At 51.1% G+C, this 24,100-nt stretch overlaps 2 protein-coding genes across 3 annotated transcripts in view; one reads left to right on the plus strand and one right to left on the minus strand.

Annotated features, from left to right (window-relative positions):
- The window catches only part of MYH7B (myosin heavy chain 7B), a 32,250-nt gene extending 16,534 nt beyond the window's left edge, over positions 1 to 15,716 (plus strand). Inside the window, exons 18-41 of the mRNA XM_064730298.1 lie at positions 463 to 550; positions 1,367 to 1,484; positions 2,396 to 2,519; positions 2,789 to 2,925; positions 3,325 to 3,580; positions 4,107 to 4,349; positions 5,434 to 5,610; positions 5,957 to 6,102; positions 6,665 to 6,755; positions 7,771 to 8,160; positions 9,555 to 9,681; positions 10,376 to 10,494; positions 10,673 to 10,869; positions 11,889 to 12,238; positions 12,648 to 12,772; positions 13,043 to 13,158; positions 13,313 to 13,505; positions 13,583 to 13,786; positions 13,875 to 14,000; positions 14,109 to 14,279; positions 14,558 to 14,662; positions 15,032 to 15,127; positions 15,261 to 15,398; positions 15,601 to 15,716. Of these exons, the coding sequence (XP_064586368.1) occupies positions 463 to 550; positions 1,367 to 1,484; positions 2,396 to 2,519; positions 2,789 to 2,925; positions 3,325 to 3,580; positions 4,107 to 4,349; positions 5,434 to 5,610; positions 5,957 to 6,102; positions 6,665 to 6,755; positions 7,771 to 8,160; positions 9,555 to 9,681; positions 10,376 to 10,494; positions 10,673 to 10,869; positions 11,889 to 12,238; positions 12,648 to 12,772; positions 13,043 to 13,158; positions 13,313 to 13,505; positions 13,583 to 13,786; positions 13,875 to 14,000; positions 14,109 to 14,279; positions 14,558 to 14,662; positions 15,032 to 15,127; positions 15,261 to 15,398; positions 15,601 to 15,606 (3,843 nt within the window). The 3' untranslated portion in view covers positions 15,607 to 15,716. The remainder of the gene's footprint in view (positions 1 to 462; positions 551 to 1,366; positions 1,485 to 2,395; positions 2,520 to 2,788; positions 2,926 to 3,324; positions 3,581 to 4,106; positions 4,350 to 5,433; positions 5,611 to 5,956; positions 6,103 to 6,664; positions 6,756 to 7,770; positions 8,161 to 9,554; positions 9,682 to 10,375; positions 10,495 to 10,672; positions 10,870 to 11,888; positions 12,239 to 12,647; positions 12,773 to 13,042; positions 13,159 to 13,312; positions 13,506 to 13,582; positions 13,787 to 13,874; positions 14,001 to 14,108; positions 14,280 to 14,557; positions 14,663 to 15,031; positions 15,128 to 15,260; positions 15,399 to 15,600) is intronic.
- Positions 15,717 to 17,599: 1,883 nt separating this feature from the next.
- Positions 17,600 to 24,100, minus strand: part of TRPC4AP (transient receptor potential cation channel subfamily C member 4 associated protein) — a 35,299-nt gene continuing 28,798 nt past the window's right edge. The window contains exons 13-19 of one of the 2 annotated variants that reach the window (XM_064729827.1): positions 23,265 to 23,348; positions 22,878 to 22,968; positions 22,233 to 22,373; positions 20,988 to 21,096; positions 19,832 to 19,944; positions 19,408 to 19,614; positions 17,600 to 18,519 (exon numbers count right to left, since the gene is read on the minus strand). In XM_064729827.1, coding sequence (XP_064585897.1) covers positions 18,382 to 18,519; positions 19,408 to 19,614; positions 19,832 to 19,944; positions 20,988 to 21,096; positions 22,233 to 22,373; positions 22,878 to 22,968; positions 23,265 to 23,348 — 883 coding nt within the window. In that variant the 3' untranslated portion in view covers positions 17,600 to 18,381. The remainder of the gene's footprint in view (positions 18,520 to 19,407; positions 19,615 to 19,831; positions 19,945 to 20,987; positions 21,097 to 22,232; positions 22,374 to 22,877; positions 22,969 to 23,264; positions 23,349 to 24,100) is intronic. The other variant, XM_064729828.1, reaches the window with a different exon arrangement.

Consider the following 24,100-nt stretch of genomic DNA (forward strand, 5'->3'; position numbering starts at 1 on the left):
GAGGTGCAGGGAAATCCTGCATATCCTGACATTCTCTGTCTGCAGCCAGTGTGGACACCAGCACAGGAACTGCAGGGTGCAGAGCACAGAGCTCTGTACCAGGAATTTGCTCAGTCCTGTGTCCCTGGCTCTTCCTGCAGCAAAACTTTACCTACAAACACTTGGGGAGCATCTGGCACTGCAAATTTCTGTAGCACATCAGAACCTGCCAGTGCCATCTGTCCTGTGTGCCAGCCCAGCCCCCTGTGCCATGGGACAGTGTCCCACCCTGGCAGGAGCACTGACCCTGCCCCAGGTGGGCATGTCCCCTGCCAGGATAGCAGAGGAAATTCCCTTTCTGCTGCCATGAGGGGCTTCAGGGCCTGCTCCCTCCCTGCCTGTGGGGGAAAGGAGCTGGAGAGAGAGAGGAGCATTGCAGGGAAGCAGGGCTGTCCCCTCACCCCATGTGTGTGTGCCCTGCAGGAGAACCTCAACAAGCTGATGACCAACCTGCGCTCCACCCAGCCCCACTTCGTGCGCTGCATCATCCCCAACGAGACAAAGACCCCAGGTATGGGACAGCTCAGGGGGCTGGGCACAGCCACACCTGGGAACTGCCACCCACCCTCTCCCCAGCCCTCTTCATGCTGCCACTGAGCCCTTACCCCATCTCAGTGCTGCAACTCCTGTGACCCAGGTCAATCTCCTGTGCTGAGGAGAATGAGCTTTGCCAGGCTCTCCTGTTGGGTGTGCAGCCTGGCATTTGGCATGGATGCACACCCAAAGTGGGATGCACAGCAGGCAGGGATGAGTGTTCCAGGCTGAGTCCTGTGACTGTGTTCATAGGGGTCTTAGGATGAGGGAAGAGATGAGGATCTGACTCCATGTTTCAGAAGGCTGATTTATTATTTTATGATATATATTGTATTAAAACTATACTAAAAGAATAGAAGAAAAGATTTCATCAGAAGGCTAGCTAAGAATAGAAAAAGAAAGAATGATAACAAAGGTTTGTGTCTTGGACAGAAAGTCTGAGCCAGCTGACTGTGATTGGCCATTAATTAGAAACAACCACATGAGACCAATCACAGATGCACCTGTTGCATTCCACAGCAGCAGATAACCATTGTTTACATTTTGTTCCTGAGTCCTGACAGCTTCTCAGGAGGAAAAATCCTAAGGAAAGGATTTTTCATAAAAGATGTCTGTGACAGTGTTCCACATGCAAGGCCCAGGCTGCAGCACTGTGCTCAGCACACACCTGCAGGACAGGCTGACACCCATGTTCAAACCATGGGATGTTCCCAGGGTTCAGACCTGGGCTGCAGCTGCATTTTCTCTGTCTTCTTGGGCTGAGCCCGTGCTCTGTGTGTGTCCTGCCCCACAGGAGCCATGGATTCCTTCCTGGTGCTGCACCAGCTGCGCTGCAATGGGGTCCTGGAAGGGATCCGCATCTGCCGCAAGGGCTTCCCCAACAGGATCCTCTACGCTGAGTTCAAGCAGCGGTAATGCCCTCCTCTTCCTCACCCAGCACGTGTTTCCAGGGCAGACAGACTTGTCCTGGCTCTGAGCTGCTCCCCAGCTTGTGCAGAGCTGCTCTGAACCCCCAGTGCCTGCCCAGTTTGGGTTTGCTCTGCTGCTGGCTCTGGGGTGCCAGCCATGGAGGGTTTGGGGTGGGGTCTGGGTGTTTGGGGTGCTGCTGCAGGGGAAAGGTGGCAAGGTTCATGTCACTCTTGTGCTGAGAATGACACAGGAACAGGCAGGAGGCAGTATCGTAGAAAGAACAAAGAAGGTTTTATTCAAGAGAACTGTGCAGCTTTTATAATGACACAGGAACAGGTGAGAGGCAGTACTGTGGAAAGAGCAAAGAAGGTTTTATTCAAGAGAATTGCATGGTTTTTATAGAGTGAGACAATAGATTTTATTTGATTGGCTAAGTAATACAAACATCTTTCTCACACACTGTTTTTGAGGAGAACAGGTGAAGTAGAGAAACACCACCTGCAGATTGTTTATGCTTAACAAGTTATCACATCTTTACAACTTCCTAAAAATTCTCACAAGCTGCTGTGAGAAATACTTGCTGTTTCTCTGTCTCTGTCCCATGGCATCCACAGGCTCAGGCTTCTCTGATCCTGGCTCAGATTTCTCTCTGTCCTTGGGATGGATCCTCAGGGTTCTCACTTTAGGGTCCCATCCATGCTGCCTAATGAGGGCAGTGGCCTCCTGGCACAGTCTCCCTGATGTTCAGGGACTAAATTCTGCCAGGGTTCCCTGGTGCCTGCAATCCTGTGCCCTGGAGCAGCTGGTTCACACACAGCCCCATGGCCCCAGTGGGCACTGGCATGCCTGGGGCTCTGGGGTGATGCTGGTGCTGCATTCCCTCTTGCATGGCCTCCCTCTGCTTTCCCCACAGCTACCGTATCCTCAACCCAGCAGCCATTCCAGAGGACAAGTTTGTGGACAGCAGGAAGGCCACAGAGAAGCTGCTGAGCTCCCTGGAGCTGGACCATGCACAGTACAAGTTTGGTCACACCAAGGTGAGAGAGGGCAGCTGGTCCTTGGCAGGGAGAAATTTCCCCTGCTGTTACTCTCTGTGCCCTGGCACTCTGCAGGGTCAGTGTGGCCCTTGAAGGGACTCAGCAGGGCAGAGGAAGAGAAAGCAGCTCTGAGCAGGTCACTGCTGCCTGACAGGAACCAGGTCTGGTTCCTGTGCCATGTGTGGGAGCACCTCCATGTTTCCCTGGCAGGCTGAGTTACCCCTGAGCCCTCTGTCCTTCTGCTGGTGACTCCACTCTCTTGCCCACAGGTGTTTTTCAAGGCTGGTTTGCTGGGCTTGCTGGAGGAGATGCGAGATGAACGTCTGGCCAAGGTGCTGACAATGCTCCAGGCCAGGATCCGTGGGTTCCTCATGCGTGTGGAGTATCAGAAGATCATCAGCAGGAGGTAGAGCTGTGGGGGCAAAGGCAGAACTTTGTGTCTCCTTGTCCTTTCTGCATGTATCCATGGGTTTGACCCATGGGGTTTGCCTGTGTGGGGTTTGCAGTGATTGGTCCTGAGGGATGGAGGCAAACCTGGAACAGGTCTGGCATGGCCCTGGTAGGGAGGATCTAGGTGTGAGGAGCCTCTGGTTTGATTCAGAGAGAGGCAGAGTGAGGAGAGCTGAGATCCAGGCCACCCCACCCAGCCCAGCAGGGCCAGTACAGTGTGCAGACAGTGTCCCATTCGGTCACCATTCTGCCATTTGTCCAGCTGGGGGAGAAGGGAGCCTTATCCAGGCCTGCAGAAGCCAGGTGGGACATGGGGGATGTCCACCCCCGATGATGCTGTGCTTGTATTCCCCAGGGAAGCCCTCTACACCATCCAGTGGAACATCCGTGCCTTCAATGCTGTCAAGAACTGGTCCTGGATGAAGCTGTTCTTCAAGATCAAGCCTTTACTCAAGTCTGCTCAGACTGAGAAGGAGATGTCCAACCTGAAGGAGGAATTCCAGAAGCTGAAGGAGGCTCTGGAGAAGTCTGAGGCAAAGAGGAAGGAGCTGGAAGAGAAGCAAGTCTCCATGATCCAGGAGAAGCATGACCTGGCTCTGCAGCTGCAGGCAGTGAGTGCCTCACCCTCTCTCTGGGGGTGTTAAGACAGTGCAGGATCCATGGGTAGAAGAAGGAGCAGAATATCCTAGAACCCTTCTTCAGCCTTTTGCAGTTCTGAAGCTCCCTCATTGTCACAATCTGTCTGAAACACAACCTAAGACTGCAACACAACCTAACACTGCAGTCCTGAAGTACCATCACATGCTGGGGCTGTCACAGGGATTTGTGATCCCCTGGCTCTAGGAAGGGTGCTCTCCTCACAGGGTGGTGGGAGGGGATGGCAGTGTTTGCTTGCTACATTTTGTGCTGGTTTTGGGTTTTTTTGTCCTTCCTCTGGAAAGACTGAGCTGCTCTTTGGCCCTGGTTAGTGCGAGTGGTTGAACTTTGATGATGAGCACTGACTGGAGCTGTATTTTTTGTACACCTGAGCACCTCAGGCTTGCTCTGCCCCTTCCACAAGGAGCAGGCCAGGACAGCAGGGCTGAGAGCAGAGTGCTGGGGCAGAAAGTGAGCACTGCTCTCCTATGCCTCTCCCAGGAGCAGGACAACCTGGCAGATGCAGAGGAACGCTGTGACCTGCTCATCAAGTCCAAGATCCAGCTGGAGGCCAAGGTGAAGGAGCTGCAGGAGCGTGTGGAGGATGAGGAGGAGATGAGCTCGGAGCTCACTGCCAAGAAACGCAAGCTGGAGGATGAGTGTGCAGAGCTGAAGAAGGACATTGATGACCTGGAGATCACGCTGGCCAAGGTGGAGAAGGAGAAACATGCCACAGAGAACAAGGTAACCAAGCTCCCTGCAGGGTCCAGCCTCAGTGCCTGTGGGCATGTCTTGGTTTGGAAAGCCAGGTGTTTGCTAAGGAAGGCAGGAGCCTCCCCTGAAATGGAAAATGTAAACCCCCTCCCTCCAAATTGCTATAAATTTTAAATTAAGGGCTCTCAGGCAAAAATATGAGAGCAGGAAATAACAGTTCTTTAATAGGAAAGAAAAAAAATAAAAGGATAAAATAAAGAATGCAGTACACTAGAACAACACTGCCAGAGTCAGAACCCAACCTGACACCCTGTGGGTCAGGCTGTTGGCAGCAGTCCCATTGGAATTGTGGCTCAGCCCTCCTGCAGTGTCAGGGCTGGTTCTGCTGGAGCAGGGATCCTGTAGAAAGGTGCAGTCTCTTCCTCTGAAGATGCAGTGGGAGAGGCAGCTGCTGTTCCTCTGGGGAATCCAGTGCAGAAGCTGTGCTGGTGTTCCAGAACCTCCAGATTATATCCAGGTAGGAATGCTTGGCTCTCCCTCTGGGCTCACATCTCCCAATGGGATGCTGTAGTTCTTATCAGCCATGCAGGGACATTCAATAGCTGTTATCAGCAGGTGTCCCCTCCAGAGGGAGGAGTGACTGTGGTCACTCAGAGAGAATAAGGCAAACTGCCCACTTGACAAAAGATAGTCTGCCAAACAGATGGTGATAGAAAACATCTTGCATTGCAACCTGGAACAGTAACCAACTTCCCTGCAGGGTCCAGCCTGTGTGCCTCTGGGGACACCAGAGGAACATCTGGGATAAGGCTGCTGGTGTGGGGAAACTGGGGCAGAGCAGAGGGAAAGGGGAGTGTGAGAGGGAAAAACCCTCTGTGTCTTGCCTCATTGCCCAGAGGGCTGTGGGCAAATGGTTCTGTGCTGTGGCAAGTGATCTGAGGCATGGAAAACCCACCTGGTGGGGCCAGCCTGGCCAAGGGGACAGGGGCAGGTTGCTGACAGGGGGCAGAGCTGCTGTCCCATGGATGGACTCCTGCCTTGCAAGGGTCAGGCTGCTGGAGTAGCTTTGCACCTCCCTCTGAGATGCTCTCTACTCTTGTCCTCACTGATGCAGGTTAAAAACCTGATTGAGGAGATGGCTGGTCTGGATGAGATCATTGCCAAGCTGACAAAGGAGAAGAAAGCCCTGCAAGAAGCTCATCAGCAGGCCCTGGATGACCTGCAGGCTGAGGAGGACAAGGTCAACACACTGACCAAAGCCAAGGTCAAACTGGAGCAGCAAGTGGATGATGTGAGTCACAGGCCAGTGAGAATAAAGCAAGAGAGGTTTGAGTCACACTCCAGGAGAGCCCAAAGGCTGTCCCTGAGTGGGATCTGGAGTGTGGGATCGTTACCAGATCCCCCTTTAATATGGCCAGTTGATGAATAACCCCATTGACAAACTACCCCCGAAACAGGAGGTGGTGTAGAACACCTCATGGAGAGCAGTCCTGGGCTGAGGGAGTGGGACTGGAGACAGCTGGGAAACACCTCTGGCCCCCAGGGGACTGGTGGAGTTCCCACAGCAGTGGGCATGGGTGAGGGTGGGGCTACAGAAGGTCCTTTCCCTCCCTACCCCACCTCTCTTGGTTCTCCAGCTGGAAAGTTCTCTCGAGCAAGAAAAGAAGGTCCGCATGGACCTGGAGAGAGCCAAGAGGAAGCTTGAAGGAGACCTGAAGCTGTCACAAGAGTCTGTGATGGATCTGGAGAATGACAAGCAGCAGCTGGATGAGAAGCTCAAGAAGTGAGTGTGTGACACATGCCTGGGCTCTGGGCACCTCTAAATCCATCAGATTTAGTGTGGTGTCTGCAGGGGCAGCTGGGCTGAGCTGTGTGATCCTCCTCTGGGCGCTGCTGTGTGACCAGCCCTGGCACAGTGAGGGCTTGGTTTTCCTGGGCATTTTGCAGAGATGCTGAGGAGCTTGTGGCAGGCTCATAGACCAGGGCTCACAGACCTTCCTTTGTCCATGGGGCTGGAGAGAGGGACCTGCCTGGCAGGATCCAGCACACTGCTGGGTCTCAGCTGCAAGTGCAGACTTCAGTCATGTCCCACTCTCACTGGGGAACTGCAGAACACCTTGGGACCTCAGATGGAAACCCTCAGAGCCAGCTGTCTGCCAGTTTGGGTACTTGAGCCCTTCCTGTGAGCCTTCCATGAGCTGCTGCTTATCACTGCAATCCCTTTCCATTGTGGGTTTGTTCATCCTCTGGCCTGGATGTAAGAGTGCAGGGAAATTTAGGAGCCAGAAGGACCTGTCAGGACAGTGTTTGTCTGAGAGACAGAGCTCTGTCTTCTGTCTGTACAGGAAAGACTTTGAGATGAGTCAGCTGAACTCAAGGATTGAAGATGGGCAAGTGATGGAGGCCCAGCTGCAGAAGAAGATCAAGGAGGTCCAGGTATGGTGGGAAGAACTGTTCTTACATCCTGGAAGTCCAAAATTTCCATCAGATGTGATGTGCAGGCGAGTCTGCATGAGCCAGTCCCTCTCTGAGCACAGGAACATCTCCTTGGAAAAAGCTGGCATGGGTAGCAGGAGCCAAGCCCTCTGCCAGAACATGGTGGGTTGAAAATTAAAGAACGAGCTATTGAGGTGAAGACTATCACCAGCCTGAGGAACAGCTTCCAGATCTAGTTCTTTGTCCAAAATAAAACCTTTAATCCAGTAATCAAACTCTGAAAATTCAAATCTAGGTCCCTGGGCTTCTTCCTATCAGAGACAGGTCTCCACAATCATGAAAGTTCCCATGAAAAGAAGCTAATGCCAGCTGGATCCTGATGGCAGGGACAGAGGAGAGCAGGAGCTCCAAACATGCTACCAAGGAGCACCTGCCTCCCAAAACAGCCCAAGACTGGTGGCTTTTTGCCTCCCATCATCATCACAGATGCTGCTCCACTGTGGAGAGCAGGGATGCTGTATAGGAATGTGGAGTGACAAAACTATCCTTTGTCTCCTTAAAAAGGAAAAAGCCCAAATTAGGTAGATTTTTAATCTAATCTCCTTGATTAGGTAAAATGCCAGCTCATAGGACCTGGGGGACTTCACCTCAAACTTAAGGACAGCTAATTGGACAGGAGCAAAAAAGTCCCACCTGAGCAATTACTAGAAAAAGAAGAGAATGAAGAAACTAATCACTTTTGTGGGGTGTTTTACCAGGAGCAAGAACCTCTTGCACTTGGCACGGTTTTTCTCCGTAAAGAGTTTTGTTATTTTGCCTTTTATTAAAACTTTTCTGTTTCCAACACTGCCACAGAAGCCATCCAGCTGATTTTATGCCTTCTAAGGTAGCTGAGCCATCTCGGGTGTGATATAAATCTCCTAGAGCTTATCAAGCCTGGCTCAAGGAGACCATATATACCAATACTGGAGCTTCGTGCAGATCTTGGACCACCTGCCCATTTCTGTGTGCGCAGGCTCGCGTGGAGGAGCTGGAGGAGGAGCTGGAGGCCGAGCGAGCCGCGCGGGCCAAGGTGGAGAAGCAGCGTGCGGAGGCGTCGCGGGAGCTGGAGGAGCTGAGCGAGCGGCTGGAGGAGGCGGGCGGCAGCACGGCCACGCAGCTGGAGCTCAGCAAGAAGAGGGAGGCCGAGTTCCTGAAGCTGAGGAGGGACCTGGAGGAGGCCACGCTGCAGCACGAGGCCACGGCGGCCGCGCTCAGGAAGAAGCACGCGGACAGCGTGGCCGAGCTGGGCGAGCGCATCGACGGCCTGCAGCGCGTCAAGCAGAAACTGGAGAAGGAGAAGAGCGAGATGAAGATGGAGATTGATGACCTCTCCTCCAACGTTGAGTACATCACCAAGAGCAAGGTGGGTCCTTGTGAAAAACGCCAATCACTTGGTTTTAAAATTTTAAAAGTTTAATAGTAATAAAATGGTTGTAAAAATAGTAATTTAATTAGAGTAATAAAAATTTTGGACAATTTGGATTAGGACAATGTGAGACAATAAAAACAAAGACTTACAGACATCTGGGTACCTTTTCTGGGCAGCATAAGCCTGAAAAAGGACCCATGTTAACAGAGGATTAACCCTTAAAAACAATAACCTGTTACATATTCATGCATCTCAAACATGATGCATAAATTCCATTCAAACACAGGATTCTGTTTGGTCATCATCAACTTCTTCCTCTTAATCCTAACTTGGCTGAGCAAGGCAGAAAGAAGTTCATTTCTTCTGATAATGGAGCAATAAATTCTCTTTCTCTGAAAGATTCAGGTGTCCTGTGGCTGCTATCTCAGTGCGTGTCCTTTCTTTAGAAAAAAGTATCCTACACAGCATAGTTTCTATTTTAACCTTATGTTATAACCTGAAACTATATTTAACACACTACTTAAGAAAATTAAAACAGCATAACTTTCTAACATAACACATAAAATATTCATTTTAATATTTGCAAAAAGTCAATCATAAAGTATGCATTTTTCACAGTCTTGGTTCTCCACGGGGCTGGTTGGTCTTTCCTGTGGACATCAGTTCTGCTGAGTGCTGTGGTGGTGTTCTCAGGGATCCCAGGATGAGGGAAGAGACGAAAATCTTGTCTCCACATTTCAGAAGGCTGATTTATTATTTTATGTTATATATTATATTAAAAGAAAATTATATATTAAACTATACTAAAAGAATAGAAGAAAGGATTTAATCAGAAAGCTTGAAAGGAATAGAAAGGAATGATAACAAAAGCTCGTGACTCTCAGAGAGTCTGAGCCATCTGACTGTGATTGGCTGTTAATTAAAAACAACCACATGGACCAATCACAGATGCACCTGTTGCATTCCACAGCAGCAGATAATCAATGTTTACATTTTGTTCCTGAGGTCTCTCAGCTTCTCAGGAGAAAAATCCTAGCAAAAGGATTTTTCATAAGATATGTCTGTGACAGGGTGCAGCATGACCAGCACAGCCACGTCCATGGGGTGGTGTTGCTTTGCCATGACCAAGTCCTGTTTGACCTGCAGCTTGTCCCTGTGTCTCTACAGGATGCTTTACTTGTCCTAGTCAGGTCTGGAGGCTCTGGGAAGGCATTTGCTGGGCAGCTTGACTGCAGAGAGCCGCTGTTAGCTTGGCAGCGAGCTCTGCCAGGCTCCTGCTCTCTGCCCTGTGTGCCCATAGGATCCACTGAGCAGGGCAGGGTATCCCAGGCTGGGAGATGGTGCTCTGTGCAGAGCTGAGCTCAGCCAGGCTGTGCTTGGTGCTGCAGGCCAATGCAGAGAAGCTGTGCCGCACCTACGAGGACCAGCTGAACGAGGCCAAGGCCAGAGTGGACGAGCTGCAGCGGCAGCTGACGGACGTGAACGCGCAGCGGGGCCGGCTGCAGACTGAGAATGGTGAGTGAGCACAAACCAGGGCACCCAGAGCAGGACACCTGGGTGTGAGTGGGGCTCAACCAGGCTGTGAGTGGGGTTCAGCCAGGCAGGCTGTCCTCTCTGACGGTGTTCACAGGAGTCTGAGGATGAGGGAAGAGATGATGATCTGACTCCATGTTTCAGAAGGGTTGATTTACTATTTTATGATATATATTATATTAAATCTATACTAAAAGAATAGAAGAAAGGATTTCATCACAAGGCTAGCTAAGAATAGAAAAAGAAAGAATGATAACAAAGGCTCTGTCTCAGAGAGTCTGAGCCAGCTGGGCTGTGATTGGCCATTAATTAGAAACAACTCTATGAGACCAATCACAGATGCACCTGTTGCATTCCACAGCAGCAGATAACCATTGTTTACCTTTTGTTCCTGAGGCCACCCAGCTTCTCAGGAGGAAAAATCCTAAGGAAAGGATTTTTCATAAAAGATGTCTGTGACAGTCCTCCCTCCTCCCCCTCCTTTTCCTTGGAGGGAAAAACTAGGTGTGCCTCAGGAGGGATTCCTCACTGGCATCCTTTGCCTTTAACTGGGTGCACCTCTGCCCATGTCCTTGGTTGGGACAGCTGGAGGCCACAGGCTCTGGGAGAGTGTGGGCTAGTGCAGATTGCAGCCCTACAGCCCTGAAATAGCTGTTTTGGCTGTGTTTGAACCCAGGGGAGCTCACCCGACTGCTGGAGGAAAAGGAGTCCTTCATCAACCAGCTGAGCCGTGGCAAGGTCTCCTTCACACAGAGCATTGAGGAACTCAAGAGGCAGCTGGAGGAAGAGACCAAGGTGAGGTTTCAGGGCATGGCTGGTCTCTGAGTGACACTGTGAGGGAGGTGGGTCATACCCTGCACGCAGGGCAGCTCTTCACCTGGGAAGAACAGAAGTTCCCTGCTGCTGCTGGCAGTCCAGGTGCCATGGGCAGTGTCCTGGAGCCCAGAGTCAGCTGCTGCTCTCTCTCCCTCAGGGCAAGAACGCCCTGGCCCACGCCCTGCAGGCCTCCCGGCACGACTGTGACCTGCTGCGGGAGCAGTACGAGGAGGAGGGCGAGGCCAAGGGCGAGCTCCAGAGGAACTTGTCCAAAGCCAACGCTGAGGTGGCCCAGTGGAGAACCAAGTACGAGACTGATGCCATCCAGAGGACTGAGGAGCTGGAGGAAGCCAAGTAAGTCCCATGGCACAAGTCAGCTCCTTGCAGGTGGCAATTTTCTGTTCAGCAGTGGGGCTCTCCCAGACCTGGGGTGACACAGCATGCTCCTGCCTATTGCAAAATTAGGGCACCCCAGATGAAGGAGGAGAAAATGATGCCTTTGACTCTATGTTCTTAGAAGGTAAATTTATTACTTTATTATATTATTCTATATTACATTACATTACATCTAAACTGAATCTGCTAAGTACTCAACTCTATTTTACTGCATAGTATCCTGTGACTGTCAGCTGACAGTCTCAACACACACGTGTGGTGTTTGTGAGGTCCCTAGGATGAGGTGAGAGATGAGAATCTGACTCCATGTTCTCAGAAGGCTCATTTATTATTATAATATAATATAATATAATATAATATAATATAATATAATATAATATAATATAATATAATATAATATAATATATATAATATATGTATTATATATTCTATATATTATACTAAAACTATACTAAAGGAAGAGAAAGGATACATCAGAAGGCTAGAAAAGAATGAATAATAAAAACTCGTCACTCCTCAGAGCCTCGACACAGCTGATTGGTCATTAATTTAAAACCATTCACATGTTTGGATAAACAATCTCCATACCACATTCCAGAGCAGCAAAACATGGAGAAGCTGAGGCTTCTCATCTTCCCAGGAGAAGAAGGGATTTTTCAGAAAATATGACAGTGGCACACATGGATGTAATTGGTCAGTGAATTAAAACACTTAACACTAGAATCTAATTACTAATTCCCTTCAGGTAAACAATCTTTCACAATGTTGTTCACAATTCTACTTGGGAACAACACAGGTGCAGCAAATGAGGCAAGAATTGTTTTTCTTTTCTCTGAGCTTCAGAGAACATGAGTCTCAGAATATCTTTGGGGAGTCGTGCCTTGCATTTCTCTGTGTGGAGGAACGTGCTGAGGCCCGGAGGCTGTGGGGCAGGGCGTCACTGGGGCAGGGCACACTCACCCTGGGGCCGTGGGCAGGAAGAAGCTGGCCACGCGGCTGCAGGAGGCACAGGAGGCCGTGGAGGCCGCCCACGCCAAGTGCTCCTCGCTGGAGAAGACCAAGCACCGGCTGCAGACCGAGATCGAGGACCTGTCGGTGGAGCTGGAGCGCGCCAACTCGGCCTGCGCCGCCCTGGACAAGAAGCAGAGGAACTTTGACAGGATCCTGGCAGAGTGGAGGCAGAAGCACGAGGAGAGCCAGGTGGAGCTGGAGGCGTCGCAGAAGGAGGCGCGCAGCCTGAGCACGGAGCTCTTCAAGCTCAAGAACGCCTACGAGGAGTCCCTGGACAACCTGGAGACCCTTAAGAGGGAGAACAAGAACCTGCAGGGTAGGACTGGGCTCGGGCACTCCCCTGGCTCCTGCCCTGTCCTCAGACGTGTGGGATTGGGTCCTTGTTAGCCAGGAGAGGCTTTGCTGCTCAGCACATCCCCTGGGGGGGTGCACAGCCCTGCTGGGATGCCAGCGTGTGTCTGCCCTCGTGCTGGGCACACTCTGGGAGGACTGGCACAGCCACTTGGCTCCTGTCCCCAGATGGCTCCTGTTCCCAAATGGTGCTGCCTTGGGGGTGTTGCTGTTGGACAAACAGGTCTCCCAGAAATGTTCCCAAGCACAGCCTTGGCTGCTCTTTGAGGGTCAGAGGGACATCAGCTGAGCCTGGGCAGGGGGATGGGGATGTCACTTGCCCAGGGCTGGTCCCACAAACTCCTTCCTGACCAAACTCCTCCTGTCCCTGGCAGAGGAAATTGCTGATTTGACTGACCAGATCAGTCTGGGAGGCAAAACCATCCATGAGCTGGAGAAGGTGAAGAAAGTGCTGGAAAGTGAGAAGAGCGATATCCAGGCAGCTCTGGAGGAGGCTGAGGTGAGTCCTTGTTTCCCATATGTTCCTGCTGTCCCCAGGAGCCACTGGCCCACCCTGCAGCTCTGGTTGTGTGGGGTGACAGTCCTGAGCCAGGCTGTGACCCCTGGCAATCCCATTCATGGGGGTCCTGCAACCACTGCAGGCCCTGGGGTGGCTCCACCTGCTCTGCCCCTCATAGCCATGGGCTGGGAGACAAAGCCAGGGTGGGATGGGTGGCCAGGGGGAGCCCCCTTCCCAGGAACCACCTTCCCATGGCTGAGCTGTCTCTAGGGAGCCCTGGAGCACGAGGAGAGCAAGACCCTGCGCATCCAGCTGGAGCTGAACCAGATCAAGGCTGACATGGACAGGAAGCTGGCGGAGAAGGACGAGGAGTTTGAGAACCTGAGGTGTGTGGGGTGAGGGGACAGGCTGGGACATCACTGCAGGGGCAGAGCTGGCAGGGCTGGGTGTCCCCAGGGGATGTTTCTGCAGGGGCAGAGCTGGCCCTGGCAGGGCTGGGTGTCCCCAGGGGACGTGGCTGATGCATGGCCTGTCCTGCAGGCGCAACCACCAGCGCGCCATGGACTCCATGCAGGCCTCGCTGGATGCAGAGGCCCGGGCCAAGAACGAGGCTGTGAGGCTGAGGAAGAAGATGGAGGGGGACCTGAACGAGATGGAGATCCAGCTGAACCACGCCAACCGCCAGGCTGCCGAGTTCCAGCAGCTGGGCCGCCAGCTCCAGGCCCAGATCAAGGTTGGGACAGACTGAGTGCTGTCCCTGCTGCCAGCCTGGCTCCTGGCTGTCCCCAGTGACCCCACGCTGCCCCACAGGACCTGCAGATGGAGCTGGATGACACCCAGCGCCACAATGATGACCTGAAGGAGCAGGTGGGGGCCCTGGAGCGCCGCAGCAACCTGCTGCTGGCAGAGGTGGAGGAGCTGCGGGCGGCGCTGGAGCAGGCCGAGAGGAGCAGGAAGCTGGCAGAGCAGGAGCTGCTGGAAACCACCGAGAGGGTCACCCTGCTCCACTCCCAGGTGAGGAGGCACTGCCTGCACTGGTGAGTCTGTCCAGCCATGGTGAGTGACCAGCCCTGGTCACACTGAGCCTGCTCTGTGTGTGCAGAACATGGGGCTGATCAACCAGAAGAAGAAGCTGGAGGCAGATGTCTCCCAGCTGAGCGGCGAGGTGGAGGATGCGGTGCAGGAGTGTCGCAACGCCGAGGAGAAGGCAAAGAAAGCCATCACAGATGTAAGAGAGTGGTGGGGACTGCTGTGTGGGTCTCACAACAACACTCAGCCCTGGTCTGGCAGGGCTGCCTGGCCCTGAGGTGATGTCCCCCTGCTCTTGGCCTCGCAGGCTGCCATGATGGCAGAGGAGCTGAAGAAGGAGCAGGACACGAGCGCACACCTGGAGCGCATGAAGAAGAACATGGAGCAGACCATCAAGGACCTGCAGATGCGCCTGGACGAGGCAGAGCAGATTGCTCTCAAGGGGGGCAAGAAGCAGATCCAGAAGCTGGAGGCCAGGGTGAGACAGTGGGGGCAGATCCCTGGCTGTTCTTCAGGAGCCAGCTCCTGGGGCTGCCCCAGTCCCTGTGGCACCAGACTCTGCCCCATCCCTCTGAGGACAGGTGGTGCCTCTGGGGGATCAAGGGACAGTCCCCTAGGCCCTGCCAGGCTGGGCCCTGCTCAGGATGGTTTTAGCTTCTACTGTGGCTTCTCTGAGCTGGGAAAGTGGCTTGGCTGTAGCTGGGCTGGCACTGGTGCATGGGAGCCAAATGTTGAGCCAGTCTGTGCCCCCTGCAGGTGCGGGAGCTGGAGGGAGAGCTGGATGGGGAGCAGAAGAAGATGGCAGAGGCCCAGAAGGGCATTCGCAAGTACGAGCGCAGGATCAAGGAGCTGAGCTACCAGGTACAGCAGCTCTGGACACAGGTGCAGCCCTGGTCCAACAGCAGCTGGCACAATCCTCTTTGCCTGGCCTCTGTTACCCCAGAACCCATCCACAAAGCTCAGCCCAGCCTGGGCTGCTTCTGGGCTCTGTGGGCAATCACAACTGCACAAACTTCTCCATGTCACAACTGGGTCCATCTGGCAATTCCCAGCACCTCCTGAGCTGAGTGATGGGACACAAGGGGGGGACCAAGGGATGGTGCTGTGACACCAGGCTGGGTTGGTGGGGCAGGTTGGTGCTGTGTTTGTGACCTGGCAACACTGGGACTCTGATAAAGGTGGAGGTGAGGCACTGCTGGGGTCTGCCTAAGGGAGCTGGGGCACTTGCAGGCTGAGGAAGACCGGAAGAACCTGGCTCGGATGCAGGACCTGATAGACAAGCTGCAGAGCAAGGTCAAGAGCTACAAGCGCCAGTTTGAGGAGGCAGTAAGTGCCCGTCACTGCTGTGGGATGGGGGACAGGGCTGTCCCTCTCTGGGACTGCCTCCATGGCAGCAATGTGGGGAGCTCATTGCTGTCCCCTGTGCCCCATGCACCCTCCCCTCCTGTCTCCCTGCCAGGAGCAGCAGGCCAACTCCAACCTGGTGAAGTACCGCAAGGTGCAGCACGAGCTGGACGACGCCGAGGAACGCGCCGACATCGCCGAGAGCCAGGTCAACAAACTGCGCGCCCGCAGCAGGGACGTGGTCATCTCCAAGGTGGGCACCCCTGGAATGGGAGCGTGGGGAGTTGGGCACGGCTCCTGCCAGCCTGGAGCCAGGGCAGGGACCACAGGCACAGCCACACCCGGCTGTGGCACTGCTGCCTCACCGCCCCCTGACTCCGGGGCTGGAGGGTGGCAGGGCGCTCTGCGCCTCCAGATCCCTCCTCTCACCAAAGCCCTTTGGGGATTTTTTCCAGCATTAGGAGCCTGGCTGTCCTGTCCTGTCCTGTTCCAGCTGCTGCTGTAGGCTGGAGGCAAGTGGCTGCAACAGTCACTGTCAGCTTTGCATTGCATGAATAAACGTAGATTACCAGGACTGGCTGTGCTGTGTCACAGGGTAACCAGGGCCTGGCCTCTGCCCCTGGAGCATTTCACAGGGAGGCACAGGCAGGAGAGAAGCTCAGTCCTCTCTCTCCCAGCTCTATGGCCCTGGCTTGGGATGGGTTTTGGGAAAGGAGCCCTTTCCTCATCCCTCCCCACCAGAACACGTCTAACTGCAGGGGACCAGAACTGAGACAGACCTCAGCCACTATTCCTGAATACATAAAGCCCCCTATTACAGCCCTGGAGGGGGTTATGGCTTGGGCAAAGGCACTGGAAAGAAAAGACACCTCCACTCATTTCTTTAAAATAGATTTCTTTAATAGTTTCCATTTAATATGATTATTTGCAGTTAGCAAATCGGCATTAATCAGGGCAGCATGAACCTCAGCAATCCACGGGGACAGTGCACACTTCAGAGGTATTTGTTAGTGCCAGGGGTCCCACCTCCCTCCCAGCCCACCTCCATGGGCCTGGTCCCTCTCACCATGAGGGTGTTGTGGCATCTGGCATGGACAGACATCCCAAAGGAACGTGGCCCCAGCTGGGATTTGCCTGTGACCCTCTGTGCCCTGGGGCTGAGCCTTTTCCTGGAGCCCAGCTCGCTCCACCCCTGCAGGAGCTGCCAGCGGTTTCTGCCCTGTGCCCTTCTCTGCCCAGTCAGCCCAAAAGCAAAGCCCAGCCTGTGCTGCCAGGCCTGGGAGGACCCCCAGAGATGGGGTGGGCTCAGCTCAGCTTCCCCCAGGCCCAGGGGCAAGGCCAGAGGCAGCTGGGCCCCAAACTGTCCTTAACACACAGAGGGGAGTGAGAGTGCAGGGTTACAGCAGCAATCAGTGGATGCACCCATTAACTACACTGTGGAAAAGGCATCCCTTAACTTAAAAGCCTTTTAATTTGAAGCATTTATTTGAAGTGTACATCTATTACAGTTAAGAAGAAGCAAAGATACACCAAAAACACAAATACCCAAGAACAAAAAAAGTACAGATGAGAAAGAAATGAGCTGAGGGGAGGGAGGGGGTGACCTGGTGAGGAACAGAGGTGAAGCTGCCATGGCAAGAAGCTCCCCAGGGTACCCTCACCAGAGCAGGGTGCAGCTCCCAGGGAGGGACACCAGGAGCTCCTGCAAGGCTCCAGCTTCATGCACAAGCTCAGCAGCTCTGACCACCCTGTGAGCCCACAGCAGGACACTGAGGAGTGGTAGAAGAGAAAGGAGAAGGGAGATGCTCAGAGACAGGTCCTACTCCTGGGGCTGCACCTCCTTCACTCCTCCAGCCCCAGCACAGGGAGCCTCAGGGTGGGTTTCATGCTGCTGGCAACAACGAGACAAAAGGCTGCAGCTCTGGGACATCCTCACCCCTCTGGAGCCTGGACAGAGCCGAAGTCATCTCGTCAAATAAATTAGAAAATGTTAAAAAAATTCAGATGATGCATTTCAAAACTGATTTCTTTTAGCTGTAGCTGCAAGACATGTTTCTGACTTAAATGTAGTGGCTTAAGTGTAGTGTATCTCATTCCTGGGTATTGGAATGTGTTGGAGCAACATGGTGTTGGTGAGCAGGCAGGGCACATGCAGGTTTGGCAATCGACTGCCAAAACCCCATTCCCCCTTCCCAACATATCCTACAAAGTTACTTTCAACCAGGAGTGTTTATTCCCAGCATTTAACACATTCTGATTAAAACAGATCCAGGAAAAAACGGACATCTCCAGTAAATATTGCACTTTCAAGATTAATGTGTGTGTTGATATTAAGGGCTGAAAGCAGAGACTGACATAAGACTTCCAGGCATAGCAGGTTAACATCAAGAGCAATGGTCCTGAAAAGGATTTTAAAACCAGATTAGTTACCCAAGAAGGGACAAGCCGCAAGTTTAGAAAATTAGTACATTTTAATGCTAGTGCTCCGTGAAAAAGCCAACCCCTGTTGCAGTTCCACCACTGCTGAAATGTCTCTGTTCTCCAGCACTGCAAACGCCTCCGGATGGGAAGGATGTGCAGGAAGGACAGCAGGAGCAGAGGTTCTCTCCTAATGCACAGACAGATTTAGTACCAAATGATCCAAAAGGCGATGGTAAAGAGGTGACTGGAGCTGGGGCTCTCAGGAATTAAAAGCACACACACGCACACACACTCATGCTCTAACCAAGCCCAAAGCCCTGATTCCAAAGCCCGGTGGAAGAGTTAACACCTGCAGGGAGTCCTCGTGGTGGCTCTGCACGTGGCTGGTGCTGGGGTCCTGCTCAGATGGGCTCCTTGGACCTCACACTTGGAGGGCAATTGCTGTGCTTTTCAACTTGCTCGTCCTGGCAGCCCTGAGAGAGCCACCCCTCAACCGGCACATACAGAGAAGAGAACCCTCACGTCAGCAAAACCCCTTCTGCCAGCCCCGCCGGACTGGGAGAGAGGAGAAAAAAAAATAATACAGGCTGGTTTGTGCAGGTGATTATTTTTATCCCAGAACAACTGGAAGATACATCCCTGAATGTGTTGCCCAGAGAGCTGTCCGAGTCTCAGAGGTCAGAGCTGGGGGCCGGCAGGGGCGGGACGATGCTCCGCAGCTCCGAGCTGCACACACACACTACACAGCGTATCCCTGAAAATCCCCGGGCTGGGAGGGACCCTCCGAGCTGCCCATCACAAGCTGGAGGTGGCAATTACTCCTCGGAGAAGTCTCTGTCAATGTCCATGTACGCCTCGTCGATGTAGCTGACTATGGCACAGGGGGACGTCCGGTCCGGACTGAGCAGTATCGAAACAGTCTCTTTCCAGTAGGTAAAACTAATACAGGAGCTCTGTGGGCACAGACAACAGGGGTCAGTGGAGGCCACAGCAGGGAACACCTCCCAAAGCTGAAAATCACTCCCTATTCAGCCTGAGCTGCCCAGCCCCACAGTGTGAACAGCACTTTGGGCTCCCCACTCTGCCCTCCCTCCCTGGGTGTTGAACAACTACACCCTCTACAACCAGCTGCCCACTCTCCAGATGAAAACAAGGACTCCCAGTGCTTGTGGCAGCTGCTAAAAGCAGCACAGGGTGACCCCAGCCTGCCTGGACCAGTACACCTATAATCCAAACTTGTCCTCTGCTGTCCAGTCCAAACACAAACTGGGACGCTGTGGTGCCGCAGGTAAGCCAGTGCTGAAGTAGCTCCTGAGAGCACAAAACCCAACACACTCCCTGCTCACACCCCTCCTGCATTATTCCCTCAAAGCCAAAAGGCCACCCCAGCAGCCCAACAGCAGACCATGTGTCACCCACATAACTGGATAGTTGGTTATTCCTACCCACCAGTGACCCAGGACAAGTCAGCTCTGGCACAGAAACCTGCAGGATGCTCCCTTGGCTTCCAGCAGCTACATCAGATTTTCTTCCTGCACTGTTTGCAACACCAGGAAGAGGGAACAGTCTGGCTAAGGTGCTAACTAACTACTCTGGGAACTGCATTCTGTCCTGCCTCCTCCTCCCTCTCAGCACTGGCTCAAGTCTCACTGCTGTGTGCCACAGCCACCTCAGGCTCTGTTTCTGGGGAAGCCCAGCACCTGCCTTGTGGAAGCTTGGCTGAGGTGTGAAAAGCACCACAGAGCTACACTGGGAACTTCCTCCCTTCTCTCCCTTCCCAAGCTCCCATGTTTGCCAGGGGACTGGCAGACAGGTGTTGCCATGCTAAGAGGGTCACATACATTTTCTAAGCAGGTGCTGTCTTTGTCCTTGTTGAGGTAATGCTGCTGCCAGAACCGCAGGAGGCTGTGGAAGTTGTTCAGGATGAAGCCAGGGTATTTCTCTGTGTATTCCATCTGTTGCAAGGTGCGCAGATAAAAAGGGAGCTTTTCTTTCCTTCGGGCCAGCATTAGGATAACTAAACTTGTGTTCAAACAACTGACATTTTCCTGGAAGTAAAAATGACACAGCAAAAAAATGTAAATGCCAAGACAGCTGTTGTATACATGTTCCTATAAAACAAGCCTGTGGGAAGCCCACAGTGGAAGTGTTCCTGCACACAAGGCAAGGAAAAAGGGACAAGGGTGTCCTCCAGGGACAGGAGGCTCAGCCCTGCTCACCACTGCAGTCCCAGAAAGGCAAGTGCAGGGTCTGGCAGCTCTTTACCTGTGTAAGTGTCTGTACATGGATGATGTTGATGAGACGGAAGAGGAAGGACATTCTCATGGACATCTGGGACATGTAGGACAGGAGGCGGCACTCGGACAGGACCTCTGCCACTGCAGCAGGAGCAGAAACACAACCACCAGGTGTTAGAGTGTCACAGACACATTTCATGAAAAATCCTTTCATTAGGGCTTTTTCTCCTGAGAAGCTGAGAGGCCTCAGAGGAAAAGAAAAACAATGATTATCTGCTGCTGTGGAATGCAACAGGTGCATCTGTGATTGGTCTCATGTGGTTGTTTTTAATTAACGGCCAATCCCAGTCCGGCTGTCTCAGATACTCTGGTCAGTCACAAGATTTTATTATCATTTCCATTCCTTTCTATTCCTTGCTAGCCTTCTGATGAAATCCTTTCTTCTATTCTTTTAGTATAGTTTTAATATATCATTTTCTTTTAGTATAATATATATCATAAAATAATAAATCAGCCTTCTGAAACATGGAGTCAAGATTCTCATCTCTTCCCTCATCCTGGGACCCCTGTGAACACCACCACATTACAGTAGCTCCTTTGAGCCAGGTCTGATAAGCTCTTGGAGGTCTAGAACACACCCAAGATAGCTCAGCTACTTTTGGAGGCATAAAAATCAGCAGGATGGCTTCTGTTGCAGTGTTGGAAACAAAAAGGTTTAATAAAAGGCAAAATAACAAACAAGAGAAAAATCAAGCTAGGTGCAGAAGGTCTTTCCCCCTGGTAAAACTCCTCACAAAAGCCATTAGTTTCTTTGTTCTCTTCTTTTTCTAGTAAATTACCTACATGGGACTTTTTGGCTTCTGTCCAATTAGCTACCCTTAAGTTTGAGGTGAAGTCCTCCAGGCCTATGAGGTGGCTTTTTCACCAAACCAAGGAGATAATTTCTGGGCTTCTTTCCTTTTTGAGGGGACAAAGGAGAGTTCTGTCACTCCATCAACAGGAGGCACACTCCTGTATCCAGGAGCTGGAGGCTCAGACACATTGATCCAAGCATCAGGGCAGTAAGAACGGGTGCTCAAACTTTCCATGTGGCATTTCCTTGTCTAAGCCCCAAAGTGTCAAAGCCCAGATTTACATTAACCATGATCAGCACTGAACAGCCCCAGTCCCACCCCACTGCTCACCTTTAGCATCAGACTGATTCTCAAAGCGGTCCAGGGACAGCGTGATGCAGCGAACCAGCATGTTTGAGTCCACCAGAGAGCTGTTGATCTGATTTAAAAAGATCTGGAACTGAACAGAGACACCTTTTAGTGCTGAATTTCAAAGATTTAAGTCTATGTATACTCAGGGTCATTACCTTTTTGGTATCTCTAACAAGGTAAGAGCAGACACTGCTCCCAGCCCTGCCTTACCCTGCCCAAGCCAACACTGGCACTGAGGGCTGACAAAAGGATCACTTAAAAACACCATGGAATAGATAAATGCCATCCTGGCACCCCTAAAATCACTTCTGAAGCTATGTCACTCCATTGAAAGTGAGATTTCATACACTAATTGTTTTGAAAGAGGGGGAATTCCTGCAGCTCCATGTTTTCCTACAGTGATTTTGTACAGTGCTATGGAGGAATACAGTGAGGGAGTCACACAAAATGAGAGCTAAACCCAGTCAGAGATCAATACACAGGAAGCACAGAGGAAATATAAAGACATTCTCTAGAATGTCTGATCTCATTTACTAGAAAAAAACCCCAAAAATAAATACAGCTCTTTAAAATATATTTATACATCCCTTCTCCAAAGCCTACCACACCTAACAGCAATGAGAGAAAAATTACAGCAACAAAAAAACAGTGCAAGGCCATTCAGAACCTACCCACCAGCTGGTGTTAAATGTCCAAAGTGCACAAGACCATGAAACCACTTTGTATAGAGCTGCCCATTGATGTGCAGCTCAATTTTACAGCTAATTACATAAGCCATGGCTTCTTGAAGTGGCTCTAAATTCAAGTAACATCAAATATCTACGTCTGTTTGCAGTACCAAGTATTTTAAGCCTTATTCATGAAGGAATTCCCACTGCAAGCTCCAGTGAAAGATTTTTTGGAGCTGTCTCAATGTCCACAACTATTACTTAACCACAAATCTGGCAACTGCACAGGAAATGTTCTGCTACCCTTGAGCCTGACCTCAGGCCTGCCTGTTCATGAACAGGGCAATGTTTGCTGACCAGCTCAGCACTCAGTGTCTCAGGACAGCTGGAGCACTGCTGAAAACACTGAGAGGCTTTGGCAACTCAGCCCTTAATGTTTATTGTGCCCCAAGCTCTGAAACCACACCAAACCCAAATGAATGTGAGTTTTAGTGCTATGTTTGCTTACAAAAGGGTGTAATCTGAGCCAAAGGGGACAGATCTTACAAATATTTACCTTCTCATCTGTGTTGATGTATTTGTTGAACCTCTTGAATGCATCAATATTGAATTTCATCAGCTCTCCCAGAAGGTCAAAGTAACTCTGAAGCACATCCCGTGACTTGCACTCACTATCAACAATGCAGTAGAGAATATGCTGGCAGGGGAGGAAAACATGTTATTGCCACAGCTTGGTCCAAGCCAGCAGCACAACACAGACTGTGATTTAATCAGTATTTAAAGCATTTATCTGCAAGTTTTTGGGTGACTGAATGCCACAAAACCAACTAAAGATGATAATTCAGATGAGTCTTTTGTTAAAATGAGTTCCCAGTGATGTAGGTTATACAAATAGCCACATCTGGCTGCCACAAGCAGAATTACAGGTATTTTTTAAGTGTTCCCAGCATTTGTCACAGTTACACAGGAATAAGGGACAGTTTTTAATTTATTATTGTTCCATCTATTGTGATTTATCCAGTGAACTGTGATCCTGATTTCTCTCCCTGACTGTTTATTCCTCCACTACTGCAAGGGGGCATTTCCTGCTGAGTTTTAAACCCAGCATAATATTTAACACTCCATTTTTATCCACTTTTGGTTCACTGCAGATAAATCCTTCTTGATTGCTATGGAGGATGCCTGACATGAATTTCCTTACCTCCAGGAGCCCTCTCTTGAGGAGGAACATCTGGTCTGCATAGGAGGTGGTGCCTCGTAGAAAACTTTCAACTGCCCTTGCTTGCCAGAACCTGAGAAAGAGAAGAAAGGAGGTGTTGGTTTTGGGGCAAGGGAAGTACTGGATTACAACTGCAATTTAAATCCAGTTTCCTGATCTGGAATCACTGGAATTTCAATCCACTCTGAAGTGGAGGCAGATCTGTTGATCCTGCAGAAAATCACTGGTTGTGATTTCTTCCCACCTGCACAACAAAGCCAGACCTTTCCACAGCTTGTTCTCCAACATTCCCAGCTGCTCTAAGCTGGACAAAACCAAAGCTACATCCCAGGGGTCTCAAACCCCTCCCCAGAGGCACAGTGAACCCACCTGAAGGAGGATTCTGCTGGCTCCTTCTTCATGACCTGCAGCAGTCTGGTCAGCAAACCTCTCTTCCCATCACAGACAAGGCTCCTGCAGCAGGTGGGAAATGACAGCTGAGTGGAAGGGCTGGGCAAGCACTGAGCACTGAATCCAATCACTGCTCCACAGCTTTTCATGATCAAAATCTCAGTATTGAAGCACACAGTACAAATATTGTGCTCGTTTTACCAGCACAGGAGTTCTCCTCACTGCCTTTGGTAAATATCTGCAATACCTGCAACATGACTTCCAAATAAGTCCAAAAGAAAAACTTTCTCTCCAAATTTTAATTATTTCAGAAATACCAATTCACACCTTGTGTGAATCAAGAAAGAAAAATACTACATTCAAGCTTAGGAATGAAAGAAACCCCTTTTTTTCCCCTCAAAAAATGTAAAGGAAAGTCTAAATTCCATTTAGGAGGCAGAGTATGGAAAGCTGTGTGCTACATTAGGCTGTACAACTGCAATTTTACTTGTATTAAACAGCACCTTCAATGGAGCATCCACCTGCAATAAATTCATTCACAAGTAATGCCCTGATCTCATGTATCAAGAAAAGCAACATGAAAACTAAATGCTAGGGGTGAAAAAAAAAACTTCTTCCCAATTAGACACAGTATTATGATAATAACTGTAATCTAGAAATCCTCTTAGAGATTCCCTTTTGGAGTGAGGTAAATCTGCTCTGTGCAGACCAAGTCCCTGCTGATACCCTGGGAGTACTCTGACAAAATAAATTCTGCAAACAACCTTCCATCTGCTGAGCTTTATACACCAGAATCATGTATTAAAGAGATTATT

This window comes from Zonotrichia leucophrys, chromosome 20 (assembly GCF_028769735.1).
Source record: "Zonotrichia leucophrys gambelii isolate GWCS_2022_RI chromosome 20, RI_Zleu_2.0, whole genome shotgun sequence".
Classification (NCBI taxonomy): domain Eukaryota; kingdom Metazoa; phylum Chordata; class Aves; order Passeriformes; family Passerellidae; genus Zonotrichia; species Zonotrichia leucophrys.